The sequence below is a fragment of the Manacus candei genome, unplaced genomic scaffold (genome assembly GCF_025592945.1).
Source record: "Manacus candei isolate 608988 ecotype Guabito, Panama unplaced genomic scaffold, ASM2559294v1 h1tg000076l, whole genome shotgun sequence".
In the NCBI taxonomy this organism is placed as follows: Eukaryota; Metazoa; Chordata; class Aves; order Passeriformes; family Pipridae; genus Manacus; species Manacus candei.
Window position 1 is genome coordinate 4,012,086 of NW_026138124.1, and position 14,431 is coordinate 4,026,516.

The following is a 14,431-nucleotide window of genomic DNA, read 5'->3' on the forward strand; positions in this document are numbered from 1 at the left end:
GAACAGCAGCAGCAGTGGCTGCCATGCAGGCACACAAAGGCTGCCCTGGTGGAACTGGAATGGGCTCTTGGACGTTCTTGCTGGACAGTTGTGTAGCACAGCGAAGGCCTTGCTGGGCTGTCACCTCGGACAGACAGACAGACAGACAGACAGACAGTGTCTCAGTAGCCTTGCACAGGGCCACAGGCAGGTGTGCTCGAGGTGGGGGCAAGCACAGCATGACCATGGAATGGGGGTTCTTCCTCACATCTCCCCGTGCTTTGATCGGTCCTGGTCCAGCTCCTGCTGTTCCTTTCAGTCCCTGTGCAGGCTCAGGAACAGCTCCAGGGATAACACTCATCCTCGCAGCTTCCCGTGCTTCCCGCACCTCTGCTGTGCTCCACGGACTGCCTGTCACATGGATCACACTCTTCCCTGGCTGTAAATTGAGTTGCTCTTGATTTTTGGCATTCTCTCTGCAGGAAGCCCAAGAAAGACAAGACAGCCAGTAAGCCTGTGCAGGACACGGAGCCGCTGAAGAGGAAGAAGAAAGGCTTCCTGCCAGAGACCAAGAAACGCAAGAATCGCAAGAAAGGCACCCAGGAGAACGGGACAGCACCCGCTGGGGATGGAGAACCAGCAGCCCCAGAGGAGCAGCCCCTGGGAACAGAGGCCCCCAAGCAGAAGAAAGGCCTCGTGCCTGGTGGCAGCAAACACAAGAATCCCAACAAAGGGGTCAGGGAGAACGGAGTGGCAAAGGCGGGCGGTGGGACCCTCCCTGTTGTTAATGGAGGGGATGCTGTGGCTGACAAGAAGACAAAGAAGAGGAAAAACAAAAACAGAAAAAGAAAACAGGATGCAGGTGATGAAGCTGAGCAGGTTCCAGCTGCAAAGAAACCCAAGGGGAGTGTCCTCCAGGAGACCCAGCAGAAGCAGGGCAAAGCCAACCAGCAGAAGCAGGACAAAGCCAAGAAGAAAAGAAAAGAGAAAAAAACTGCAGTGCTGCAGGAGTAAACTCCATGGACTCACCCAGGCCTGGCATGGCTAGCATGGCTCAGTAGACTGTTGTAATATCTTTTTTAACTATAGTTTTTATGCCCTCCATGACTTTTAAATAAACCTTCCACAATGCTGAGCTCTAAAGCTGCGGGTCTGGCTTGTGTGGAGGGTTCAGCCTAGAGCACAGGCAGCTTCAGGAGGTTGAATATCCTTCAGGCTCTTGGAGATGCCCACTATCTTCTCTGGCAGTGCCAAACAGCCTGTCTCCTGTCTCCATGATTTCCAAAGGCAGAAGTGAGAGGCTGGTTTGGATTCCCTGGGGAGCTGGGTAGGTGTGCTGGCACTGCTGAGTCTTGTGGTGAAGCCGTGTGTCGGGTTCAGAAGCAGCTCCTAAAGGCTCATTCCTGTCCTGCCTGGGCCCCACAGGGCTCACAGCTTTTTCAGTCTGGGAGATGCAGCCTCTGAAATGTCTGGGTTTAAAGGGGTTTGCACAAGCAAACTCGGGGGTCAGATATTCCCAGTTTGGCCACTCTGGTGTTGTCAGTAACTACCATGATCTGGTTTTCTTGCCTGTTTGCTCCTGGGTGCAGGAGGGGTCGTGGCCGCTGTAGTAGAGCAGGGACATCAGTAAATCAGTGAAACAATTGAAATGGTTGATTGATTGGCCACTCTGCCAGGCCAGCAGCCTGTGTGCAGCCATGCAGGGCACCTGGAACAGCAGGCTTACAACAAACAGTCTGGGAAGGTGGCTGCTTGGAATTGCATCTGCTTATTTATCCGCAGGCTCCTGACTGCTGGAATGCTGTCACCTCTTTGCAGAGCACCAGGAGCAAGTTCTCCCATGTGTTGGGTACCTGGTCCTTGTTGAGAGCTGAGTCTCAAAGTGTTTGAAACACTATTTATATTGTAGTTGCCTCCTCCCTCCCTTCCTTGTCGTCCCCCACCCCGACTCCTCTCCCAGCATCTGAGGGAGCAGGGCTGGGTCAGTGGTTGGACTTGATGATCCCAAAACTCTTTCCCAACCTCAGTGATTCTGTGATTCTGTGAAGGCCCCAGTGCTCTCCTCCCTCCTGCAGAGGAGTTTGGTGCTGGCTCCTGGCAGAGGGAAGGGCCTGGAGCAGGGCTGTGCCTGCTGTGCCTTCAGCTCTCATCCCGCAGGTGGGTCTGTACCACCAGGCAGAGATAAGGGCACTGGAAATGTCATGTTGCTTTTGGAGGGAGTGAGAGAAGAGCTGCAAAGGGCTGTGTTTGCCTGTGGCTATTTATCTGCCTTTGCAATGATTCTCTTCTCAAATGGCACGGGAGTCCCTGTGAGACAGCAGCTGGCAGGGACAAGGGCACGGCCCATTGCAGGCCACAGGTAGGTGCAGCTTCCCATTTCCCTGTCCCAGCAGAGATCCCACAGGCTCTGCTGCACATCCAAGGAGTGCACTGGCTCCTGGGGCAGCAGGTGGGGGCTGGAGTTTTGCCTACTGGCTGGCAGGGTTCAGCAGACAATGTCCTTCCTGCCTCCACAGCCAGCTTCCCCCAGCTCTCGGGGGAGGCAGGACTGAGGAGCTCTGTGGTGTTGCCTGTGAGGATGCAGCTCCTGGGAGAGGAGGAATTGGCAGGCTCTGGACCCTGCAAGTCAAGCAGTCTTCAGGTAGTGGCACAGATTGGGGCAGGAGGTGAAGGGCAGCCTCACCCTGCTCACTGTTGGCCTCCAACCTCAGGAGGGTTCACAGAGGTCCCCAAACAGGATGGAGACTTGGGCTGCTGGGGTGTGACCAGGGCAGTGCAGACCAGACCCTCAGGGAGGTGGCTGGTCCCTGCATCTCTGTTGTGCTCCAACAGAGCAGTTTAGGACTGGACTCGTCCTGCTGAACCTTTTTTCCCATACCACTTATTCCTCTGGAGGTGGCTGAAGGATCTTGACTGCAAGAGCTGCTGTTGCAGCCTGCAGAAGAGCTGCAGGTCTTTGTTCCCAGGCAGGTGTTGGCAATTATTGCCAATACTGTCTCCAGGAAAAAGACCCTCTGCTCCAAAGGGGTCTATCTGTGGGCACTGGGGATGCTGCCCTGCCTCTGCCATTTACTGTTGAAAGCTGGTTCATTGCCTGGTTAAAACCTCAATCCCGGCTCAGCCCCTCCAGCTGTCCCCAGAGTGATGCCTTGCCCTGTGTTGTGCCAATGCAGTGCACAGGAGGCTGCAGGTCAGGGCTGCCTGTGTTCAGTGATCCAGAGGGGAGCAGGGGCTCAGATCTGAACACTCTCACTGATGATCCCTTTCCTTCCCTGTGCCTCTAAGTAGGACATCCCGGGACTTTGTGCCACTGCTGTGCAGAACCAGAGGAGGAACAGCAGGCAGGGGTGGGGGTGGGAAGCAGGGGAGGGAGCTGGATGAGAGGGCTCTCTCCAGGCAGCTCAGGGAGGGAACCTTCACCTGCTTCCAGAGAGCACGTGTGTGGCACCCAGAGCCACCACACTCCTGCTGTGGCCACTGCTCTGGGCAGGTCCTTGCCCACATGAGTGAGCTGAGGCCATGGAGCTGGGCTGAGCTGCTCTGGGATACCTGCCAGGGTCACTGTGGTGAAGAGTTCATGTGGATCAGCTCATCACTCGTTCTGGGAAGGGCAAAGCACAAGGTTAAAGCAGTGCCAGCTGTTGTTTGTGACAGAGGGGTGGCAGCTGGGCAGTGCCAGATGTCAGTGGCTGAGCTGAGTGACCTCTGCCTCGCCATGGCCATGGGGTGCTCAGCCTCCAGTGCCTGTGGAACAGGCAAGGGGAGAGGGGACAGGAGAGCTGCAGGGCACAGTGAGAGTCCTGCTTCACTAACAACTCTCTTGCCAATTAAATTACCTGACTGTAGGCTGACTTTGATGCACAGCTTAGAGAAAGCAGTCACTAATCCACTAAGTCAAATCCTGTTGCAGCAGCACTTATTTGTGCCTTTTAACAATCACAAAGGTTTCATTTTACTTGATTTACTTGTGTGCTGTCTGTCGCTCGACCTTCAGGACTTCAGGGGACAGGGCATGCTTTGGTTTTAATGAAACCTTTTCTTTTCAGCTGCCCAGAGCTCTTTGGCAGTGAGAAGAGCTCGAGGGTTCTTCTGGATGTAAGAAAACAGCCACAGGCCCTGGGCAGTGAGGTCCAGGGAGGGATGTGGAGTCCTGAGAGGGTGGTGAGGCCCTGGCACAGGTTGCCCAGAACTGTGGCTGCCCCATCCCTGGAAGTGTCCAAGGCCAGGCTGAACAGAGTTTGGAGCAACCTGGGCTAGAGGAAGGTGTCCCTGCCTGTGGCAGGGGGTGGAATGGGATGAGCTTTAAGGTCCCTCCAACCCATTCTGTGAGTCTGTGATTTTTTAAGTACTGTCCTATGTGTCATACAGAGATTTTACCAGGGACACTGGGAGATGGGTGCAGTGCTGGAGTTGCTCAGGAGAGGTTGCCATGCAGTCAGCCCCTCTGTTACAACTCTGGTAAAGGCACCAGAGACAGCAGGACACAACAGTGCCAGCTTGGGCTCCATGAGGTGCTGCACAGCAGGAGCTGGAGAGGGTCAGGGTGCTCACCCTGTGCCAGCCCACGAGGCTGTTGTTTGTCAGAGCTTGGTGGCCTTGGTGGCTCTGCAGAGCCAGGGTTCATGAAGGGGAGGGGCTGTGGGTGCACACACATGGGTATGTCCACAACCCAAACCCAGCTAAAGCTGCTGAGCCTCAGAGCCCATCTGCTGGAACATCACAATTTATAAAATTATGCTTAATCAAGTCACTGACACAGAATGATTGAGCTGAAAGCCCTGAGATGGTGCTGCCAAAGGGGTGGTGGTTTCAGCCACAGGTCCTTTGCTTCAGGGGTGTCCTGGCCTGAACACTTGCCCTGTGCTGAAGGAAAAGGACACTGGAGGGGGTGCTGTGTGGAGCAGCCTTGTCCCAGGGATCAGCCCAGCAACCACAACCAAGAGGTGACACAAGAAAAGGAGCCAGGAGGTACATTTTAAATACTTTTATTTCTTAATTTACATAAAGGTATATATTTGGCTTATTTATCTTTTTTTTTTATACTCTGAGATTCACAATCAATTGCTCTTAAAAAATAAAATAGTCATTTGCTTCTGAAAGAAATCAGAAAACTATTTTATACTCCTCCCTTGTATAACAAGAAAAATATACTAATACTCCCATACATCACATAGTAAAAGTGATTGTAAGTGCTGGTTTACCAAACAATAAAGCAAATGGGGAAGAAAACAAGCAGCTGGGACGGAGGGTGCTGAGAGAACTCTGCTTCCCAGAGCACAGCCAGTCTTTTGGGGGGTTTAGTCTCACCCTGAGGGTCTCCCTTGGCCAGTCTGAAAGGGGAGAGGCTCCTGGGGCCACCCAGACCTGCCCTGGGAGCAATGGCAGCTGGAGCCACTTGGGTTGGCACTTTGCTGCCTTTTGGGTTATTTTCTTGCCTCTCTGGGCAGTTCCTGCTGCCTCAGTTCCCCTCCCTGTGTACAAACCATTGCTTGGGCAGCGGTGCCAGTGCAGGATCAGCTGGGAAGGGGCAGTTAATGCTTTAGAAAATCCCCTTTAAGGAGTGGAGGAGAAGAAAACCTTCTTGTGGGTCACTGAGGGCAACCTGGAACCTCCCTGGTGCCCTCTGGGCACTGCACAGACCCTGGTGAGTGAACCTGACATTGTAGGTCCCACAGACGAGGGGAACTGGGAGGAGCCTGAGCCTCCCTCTCCTAGCCTGGAACATGTGGGAGCAGGGATTCAGGGATCCCTTGGTGCAGGTAAGACTCATTTCTCACTCCCTTGCTTGCTCCCTTCCCTCTTGTTCAACAGAGCCCACAGCATTTCCTTCAGAAGATAAAACCAGCCCCTGACAGCACCGAGCTCTGACAGGGACCAGGGCCTGTCACAGACAAGGACACTACAAACCACTTCAGCTCCCTTGTCATGGCTGACTCCAGAGAATTAATTTTAAGGAGAATTCCTAACCTCTGAACCTTAGCAGGAATGTTTCGTTTTGTTGACAGTAAATGCTACAACAGAGGGAGCCTATTGGAAAAGCAATTTCGGAAATGTGGTTAATCTTCTTTGGTCTCTGAGATGAAATGACTGATTGTTGGGTTGCTTTTTGTTTCTTTTTAAACAGCTTAACAAGGAATTTCTTAACAGGAATCAGAAATTCATGTGCCTTTAAAGCCCAGAGTTTGGCTCCCACACTGCAGAGGCCGAGTTTCCCCTACCAATGTAAACAGTGGCACGAAGTGGGAAGTGAAGCATTGTTTGGGATTTGCTTTGCTTTGTTATTTCTAGCACCCACTTGCTGTTCTCCAGAGGATGCCCAGGCACTCGAGGAACACTTCTGGCTCTGGTTCTTTAGCTAAATCTTAGAGCTGTTGTTAAGGTATTTTGGGTGACAGAGCCTTTGCAGAGGAGTCCTGTGGGGTCTGAGGAGGGGGAAAGGCTCACGGGGTGACAGGAGCCACCTTTGGAACCTGCCTGGGCAGGGACTGGCTGTGGGGTGAGCACCTGGAATCACAGCCATCCCCACTGCAAGGCTGTGCTGTAGGTCCCAGCACATCCTGGAAGGGAATGGGAGGTAAACCCAGATTTACCAACAGGACCTTCCTGTGTCTCTGGGCAACCTTGTGGCACAGCCAGGACAGCAGCTTCCAGCCTTAACCCGCATCCAGTCCCAGCCTGGCATTTCCTGAGCTGATTTAGTCCTGCTTGGAGTCCAACTGCAGCCCCTGGTGAGCCACAAGCACAGGAGGGGCCTCCCCCTGCTCGAGGTGTGGGCTGGAGGGGGATCTGACCTGCGGGACAGGGGTGAGCAGGGACAGGGGTGGGGAGCTCACAGAGCCCCGGGTGAGGCAGCCTGTGCTCTCTGTGCTCTCCTGCCTCCCCCACACTGCTGCAGCACCCCCCTGGCACAGCATCACTTTGGCTCGTGGAGGCCAAGTGCAGGGAACAAGGAAACAAAACCCCAGTGAAGCGGCCCCGTGACACGTCCCTGCACTTGAGACTCGCCCAGTTCAGACACTGGCCTTGTCTGAAAGGTCTCAAACGCACCTTTGTGAAGGTACAGGTGACACCCCAGGGAGAGCACTTGGACTGGGCAGGGTTGGGTGTGCAGGAGCCCAAACGCTGCTCCCAGGAAACAGAGTATCAGCCACTGCTTTGGAACACTGACAGGGAGAATTAGCATCGACAGTCCGTGTGATATGGCAGCATGTAAACAAAGCACGAGGTCACTGGCACAGCAGTATTGCACTCCCAGGCCCGAGGTTCAGCCATTCAGCCAGGTGGATTTTGGTATTTTAAAAGCCTGTGAACCTCCCAGGCGAGGCTGAATTTGAAAACTCCAGAGCCCGTGGGGATTTCTGTCCAATGTACTGGGCCTTTCTGTGACAACCACCAGCATTCCCAGTGCAGTGAGACTCTCTCTCCTCTGCCCATTGCTCAGCCTCAGGTGACAGGGAGGTCACCCACTGGAACTCTTGCAGGGCACTGAGCCAAGGAGAGCTGTGGACGTTACTCATGTCTGCTGTGGTTGCACAGGCAGCTCCAGGTTTTAAACGTTTAAATAAAAACTGTCTATCTAAATATATATATATATATATATCTCATCTAATGTCTTCAGCAGAGATAAAGCATCTTATGACATATTTAAATAAAAAATAATAATCTGAGTTGAGCCTTCAGTGTCAAAGCAAAGGTGATGTACAGAACGGGTCCCCAGCTAGTGCAGTCGGTGGGTGTGGGAGTGCTGGCAGAGCAGCAGCATTCCATAGGACACCAGTCCTACAAACCATGTGGACTTCATTGGCTACAACCAGAACCATGTACACAATCTACAGTCACTCACGTGGGCAGCACGTTTTGGGTCCGGGGGCCGGTTGCTGATGCCCAGAGGAACAGATGTCCTTGTGCTGCAGCAGGTCCCGTGTCCCCGCCTGCCCTGCTCCATCTCCTGGTGCCTGACCCCGCAGGCTGGAGTGGGGGGGATGGATTTGGTGCTGGAGAGCCCCTCGGGGTGGTGTGGGGCTGGAGGATCCACTGGGATCCAGCACGGAAGGGCTTCGAGCTTGAGATTGGTGTGGTGGGAGCAGAGTCCACGTGTCCTTTCCTTCGGTGGCACCTGGGAACGGGGAAGGGAAGGGGGTTAATGGGGAGGTCACTGGGGTGGATTGGTAAAGGTGTATCCCAGCTTTGGGGCAGGGCCAGCTCAGAGACCCTTTGTCTCTGTGTAAGGAGGGCCAGCAAAGCCTGCCCAGGGTGGAGGCAGCACTTTGGGATGTGCTGTAGCTGTTTGGAATGGGAAACGAATGCCCTGTGATCCAGGCACAGCCTCCTCCAGGAGGTGATGAGCAGCAGGTGCAGCTCCTGTCTGCAGTATTTTGGGGCATCAACCATGTCCTGTTTGCCAGGTGTGGAAGTACAACTGTTCCTGATGAAGCAGCTCAGCAGATTACAGGGATGTTTTTGTTAGGCTGTTTTTAACCCCCTCAGTTTATTGAAGAAAAGAGGCACTGCCTCGTGCCTTAAATTGTCATTTTCCAACCTGCTGTCCCTTGGAGGGCCCAGCAGCACAGCCCAGCTCTGGCTGCTGCCAGGGCAGAGCAGGCACTGCTGGTGGCCCAGGTTGGCTTTGAGGAGCCACTCGTGCACTCTGGGGCCTATCCAGCAGCTTTCCAAGGTAACAGGGCAGGGATAACCAGTTCTCTCACTACAGGATCTCCTGTCAGAGGGTCTGTGCTCCATGTTATGCAAGAAATTGCCCCTGACCTTAAAAATCAGTGACTGCTCAGTTACAGAACAATTCCCTATGACAATGGCCTGGTTTATCTCAACCTGCACAAAACTAGACCAAAAAAGAAGAAACTGCAGTTAAAAACCTTGCTGTGCCCAGGACCCAAGTGGTCACTTTTATAAGGCAAGTCTCAGCAACACCATCTTGGATTTCCTCCCAGATTTGTTGAGCGTTTTGTTTTCTAAAAAAAACCAAAACAAACATAAAAAACCAACCCCCAAACTTTTATGTCAGAGCTACTGATAAATAATAATGTGTGAGCACACATCCAGCCCAGAGCCTGCAAGCTCCTGGCAGCCCTATCCCAGAATCCACTCCCCTCTGTGGAAATAACACATCTGCTGTGCTAGAGATTGTCTGAAATCTTTTCCCTCAAAAGGCCATTCTTAAGTGTCTTACTGAGTTCTGATTTTCTGATTACTCTTTCAGTGCATTTAATTTATGGGGAAAGAAATCTCCTCTTCAAAAAGTTGCTTTGATTAATTCTGGCTCCAGTGAAGTGCTGGTTAGTGTTTGTGACTGTGGGGGAGTGATAAGGACAACATGGACACGAGGGAGAAGGGAGGGCAGCAGGAAGGGGATGGTCCCTCTGGCTCAGAGTTGTCACCCTGGATGGAGGGTGGCAGTGGGGACAGTCCAGCAACAACCTGAAAGATCAGGTGCTGCCAGAAAACAAAGGTTTGGGAGAAGTTAAGAATGGTGGTTAGAGGGCAGCTGGTGCTGGACCCAGGGCAGGGCAGCAGGTTTGGGAACACCAGGGATGTTCTCAGTTCTGGCTGGGACAGTCACACCTGCTGCTGGTCGGGGGGACAGAGGTTACCTGGTCTCACCTGCTCAAAGAAGGGAGCACCAGGTTCTGGAAGCAGCTTGATACCACAAAGGACATTTGAGGTGACCCCTGGGTTCCCCACTCTTGATTTCCTCTGGTTTGAAGGGAGCAAAGGTGCAGACCAGGGCTGGCTAAGGAAACTTCTCTCCAATAATGAGGAAAGGAATGGTTGGGCAGGGGGTTTGGGGCACAGGGGCAGCTTGAAACCTATTGCTGGTTTGGGTCACTCACCGTCTCAGACTTTCACAGAGGCTGGTGGCATCACAAGTTGGTTCACCCTGGGGAAGGGAAAACAAAGGTGTCATGTGAGAGCTGCAATCAGCAAAGAAACAGGTGCCCAATAACCTGGGGGATCCAGGTTTCAGTTGCTTAACAGTGTCTAAAGGAGTGGGACATGAACAACTGTCCTGCACAATGGTATAAAGCTGAAACCCTGTCACATAGGGCTGTCTGACAGCAGTCCTGGCAGTGGCTGGAACATGCCAAGTTGACACTGCTGACATGTATTGACAAGGATTTGGGAAGGTCCCAAAGGCATCCAAATGTAGCGACTGTTTCCCCGAGCCAGAACAAGAGTGTTTGTGCAGTGGCTGGTGCTGTCCTTCAGCCTGACAGCACAAATGTAAACAGTCACCACTGATAAAAATTAAATTAAATTAGGAGAAAAGGAGCTGTCTCTCAATTTTTAGCTCCTGAAGGCCTGCTGCTGTTCTGGACACCAGTTCCCAGGTGATGGACGGCACCCAGCGGGGTCTGCAGTGTCACCCCAGGGACAGCTCCTGCTGTGAGGGGACAGCTCCTGTCTGCTCTGTGGGACCCAGGCACAGCAGCAACAGTCCTGCAAAGTCCATCCCTTGGACCTGCTCCTTCTCCTTGCAGTACAGGCCCTGGAAAGTCCAGCCTTCCTCTGCAGCAAACACCTCCCCTCCCCACCCTGCTCGTCCCTCCCGGGGCAGTAACTCAGGGACAGGAGCCTCTTGGTGAACACAGAGGGCCCTGCTGGGGCTGTGACACAGACACGTCACCCTTTGGGACCTGCTCTCTGTCTGGGATGCTCACTGACCTCAGTGGGAACACCTGGATTCTTACAACAGCACTGGAAAACCCCGCCTTGCTCACGGACCTGCCTCGCCTTCACTGTCCAAGGGCTTGACCCAAAGGCTCTCCTTGGGCAAAAGGAGCATAAATCTGAGGCACAAAGGGAGAGTCTTCTCCTGACACTGGGCTCTGCCAAGTTGAAATAGGAACCAAACTGAGCCAGCAGTGTGTTAGAGCTTTGCTGTCACGTGCAAAAGCAGCTTCTCTCTCAATCAGTGAAACACTTGGGTGGACAGGGAACATCACAGAGACCATCACTGCCCGAGGCCCTGCCAGGTGGGAACTCAGGAAACATCAGCCTTCTTTGAAAGGCTGGTTCACTAAAACTCACCTGGGGCTCTTCACCACACTTTGTACTGACCCTGGACACTGGTTTTTGGCTGAAAAGGTCTGATGCTGGATTCAGACACGTTCCAGGATAAAAATTAACCAGTGCTCAGGGCACACCTTCCAATAAATCTCTGCATCAGGGATTGGCCCAGCTCAGCCCACAGCTCCCAACTCCACACCAACCCCACAGGAAATGTCTCCAAGGTGCATAGAAGCCTCTGTGCCTTCTCTGCCTTTCCAGGCCATAAACTGAAATATTTCTGATGGAAGAGCTGACTCAAGTTCCTTTGTACAATCACCATTCCTGGTAACCCCACTGCACTGGAAAATCACATTGCATTGAACATTGTAGCTGTGCTTTGGTAGCAGAATTCATCAGAGACAAAACACATTACCTGGGAATGCTACAGCCAGCTTCAGAGGTAGGAAGTAAGTTATGGTGTGTCATGAAACTGTCACAGAATACTAAAACTCCAGAGGTTTGAATGTGCCAGAATGTTTGGAAGTCATGTCCCTTAGCATGTCATTCCACATTCTTACAGGATACAGAATATACACAGAAAAAGTTAGTTTTGCCATGATTTTGGCACACAGAACCCACCTGCACTGCTGATGGGTGAACCAGAAATACACACAACTTCCCTGCTTTTATTACTTATAGTTCAGCCTCCTATGGGATAAAATGTACCTCCCTTTTATTTTAACACATTTCTCTCGAGTTCTGCTTTATCTCTGTCTCACAGATGGGAACAGAGGCCTGGAGGGGCTAATCCTGAAATGCATTTGGAAGCTTTCACGGGAAATTGGACCCCACGTGCCTGGAGAACCTGCTGGGGAGAGAAATGACTTTCAGGGATCACACAGGAAGCTGGTGGGCAGAAGGGAGAACTGAAACAGTCCCCAGGTTTTGGTCAGTGAAGGCTGAGCTGCAGACACTGCTCCTGGCTCAGGCACAGCCCAGGTGGGGATTTTGTTTATTTTCTTAAAGCAAACCCACCAATAATAAACTTTAAACTCTCTTAGGTGGCAAAATGTAGTACATGGGCTTAAACTAACAAGGCTCAAGAGCATCTAAATCCCTGATTAAGTCCCACTTGTCTTTCTAATAAAGATAATCCCCCACTGAATGGACCTGCTTCCAACCAGTGAGATCTCACCAGCATTGGCTACTGAATTGTTCTGTTTTCTCTGCAGTGTTTTCTTAAGATTGTGAATGTTTTCATTCCTTGAAGAGAGCAGGGTGGGATCCAGTCTGTTGTTTCCTGAGGGGGAGGAAACTCACCCAAATTGCCTTTCAAGAACAGAAGCTGCACAACTTTTCTTGGTGTTGTTTTTTTTTTTTATGGGTTCCTCCAGCCGTTAAAAATGTGGCTGATTCCCTCTAACCCTCATCACTTCCTCTCCTGTCAAACCTAAATATTTCTCCTAGATCCTATCAAACCATTTCCATGTAGTGTGACAGCACCTATAATTCTGAAGTATTTATAAGCCTGTCTGTTTAATATTAAACTACATGCTCCAGAGCTGTTAAATATTTATGTTATGTAAAATGGATCTAATTCCACAGCACCTCGGCCGGTCAGAGACCTGCAGGAGGAAAAGACAGCAAATTTAAGATAACAGATGAGTGGCCAGGATTTTTTACAGGTCAGCTCTGCTCTATTTCAGGATCTGGGCAGGATTATTCTCTGAATGCTCTGTCCCTTTCAGCCAACAGCTGATGGAGGTTCCAGCACTGCTGGGCAGCCCCCAGGGACTTGAAAGAGCTTTTGCTGCCACATCCAGTGCAAGAATGTTCTGCTCCAGCTGGGCCAGCAAAGGGGAACCCCAGATCTCCCTTCCCACCTGCAGCTCCACCTGCCCCAGCAGGTCAGGGGGAAGCTGTGGGGAGCAGCAGTGGGATGTGTCCCACTGCCTGGAGTCTGAGCCCCAGGGATGTGTCACCTCTGTCCACGAGCTCCAACCCCAGCCAGGAACAGGTCAGGAAGGAGGACACAGCCCAGTGTGTGCAGCACCACCCTGCCCAGGGCTGCAGGAGAAAGGCTGTGCTTCCAGAGAGCTGCTGGGAATGCTGCCAGCCCCGTGAAAGTCACGTTTCACACCCCAGTTAAACACCACCTGTATTTCAGCATCCTGCAGCTTTCCCAGAGCCCAGTTTTCCTGCTGTCTAAACAAGCCAGGCTCTGGATTTTGTAACTGAGAAGCATATTAGGAAATAATGTCCTGATTTTTACAGCCTGCTGTACTTAACATCACTTAACTTTTACAGCCAACAATAAAATGCTTCAGTGGGGTCCTTCTGGCCTGAAAAGAACTCATTTTTTGAGTTACTGAGCAGGAGTTTTTGAGTATTGACTTTTTGAGCAGGGGCTTGTTCAGCAGACAGGAGTGTTGGGGCTACAGGGGCAGCTGGACCACTGGACTTAGCCTGTGATTAAGGATCCCTCTTCGTTTCACTGGAGAGAATTCTGTGTTTCTGATGTATTGTGCAAACATCAAATGCCTGCTAGAAGCAGCACTTTAGGAAGGGATACAGGTGGACCAGCCTCCAGCAGATTCCTCCCTGTCTGAACTTCCTCAGAAGGCTAAACCTCTCCAAAAGGCCCTGTGAAACCTGAAATTTTAGGTAATCAAATGTTTACTCAGAATGACATCCTTGAAAGGCTTCATGGCCCTAACCTATGAAAAACACATTTCCTTTTCAAATACAGGGAGTTCAAGGTGTTTTGGGTTTTTTTTGGCATTAAGGAATGAGGGGCAATGCCACCCTCCACCCGTGCCCAGGGATGATGAGCAGCCCAGCCAGGTGCAGTTCTGTGCAGCTCCAGCTGCTGAAACAGCAGCATTCCCATCCAATGTTGGTGTCTGAGCCTGTGCAGGGAGAACAGAGGCCAAGGAGAATCATTGGCAGCTCCACACCCGTCTGACTTGCAGCTGTAAGAGGGACTTTTATCAGCTGATAAATGAACCCAGGAAGGTACTTGCACAGGAGGGCACTGCTGCTGTTGTCACTGTAATTCCTGCAGGTAACCAACCAAACAGTCGTGGAGCAGGAGAGCTGGGAGAGCTCCAGGAGGGGTTTCTTGATCTCCACATGCACACAAACTCCACCAGGGAAGTTAAGATCCCAGGGCAGGAGTGATGCTGACAATGTGCCCAGGGCAATGTGACAAGGGCAGCTGCAGCTGGAAGGAGCAGAGACCACTCAGGCAGAGGAGCATAAAGTGAATTTAGGCACTGCACCAGCCCCCCCTCTGAATTCCAGCTGTGGCTGGGACAGGGGGAAGTGTCAGGAGGTGTTTGTTTTATCCACTGCCTTGTTACTGCAGAGATCAATCGCCCTGAGTAAACCCTGGCTGAAGCCAATTGCCAAAACACACACACATTTTAGTGCACAAAGGAGGGAA

At 52.0% G+C, this 14,431-nt stretch overlaps 2 protein-coding genes across 4 annotated transcripts in view; one reads left to right on the forward strand and one right to left on the reverse strand.

The window, feature by feature from the left end:
• Positions 1–1,122, forward strand: part of MYBBP1A (MYB binding protein 1a) — a 55,950-nt gene extending 54,828 nt beyond the window's left edge. Inside the window, exon 27 of the mRNA XM_051809279.1 lies at positions 462–1,122. Within this exon, the coding sequence (XP_051665239.1) occupies positions 462–993 (532 nt within the window). The 3' untranslated portion in view covers positions 994–1,122. The remainder of the gene's footprint in view (positions 1–461) is intronic.
• Positions 1,123–4,934: 3,812 nt separating this feature from the next.
• SPNS2 (SPNS lysolipid transporter 2, sphingosine-1-phosphate) overlaps positions 4,935–14,431 on the reverse strand; it is a 133,445-nt gene continuing 123,948 nt past the window's right edge. For all 3 annotated transcript variants that reach the window (XM_051809309.1, XM_051809311.1, XM_051809310.1), the window contains 2 exons: positions 9,828–9,874; positions 4,935–8,095 (listed from right to left, as the gene is read on the reverse strand). In XM_051809309.1, the coding sequence (XP_051665269.1) occupies positions 9,832–9,874 (43 nt within the window). In that variant the 3' untranslated portion in view covers positions 4,935–8,095; positions 9,828–9,831. The remainder of the gene's footprint in view (positions 8,096–9,827; positions 9,875–14,431) is intronic.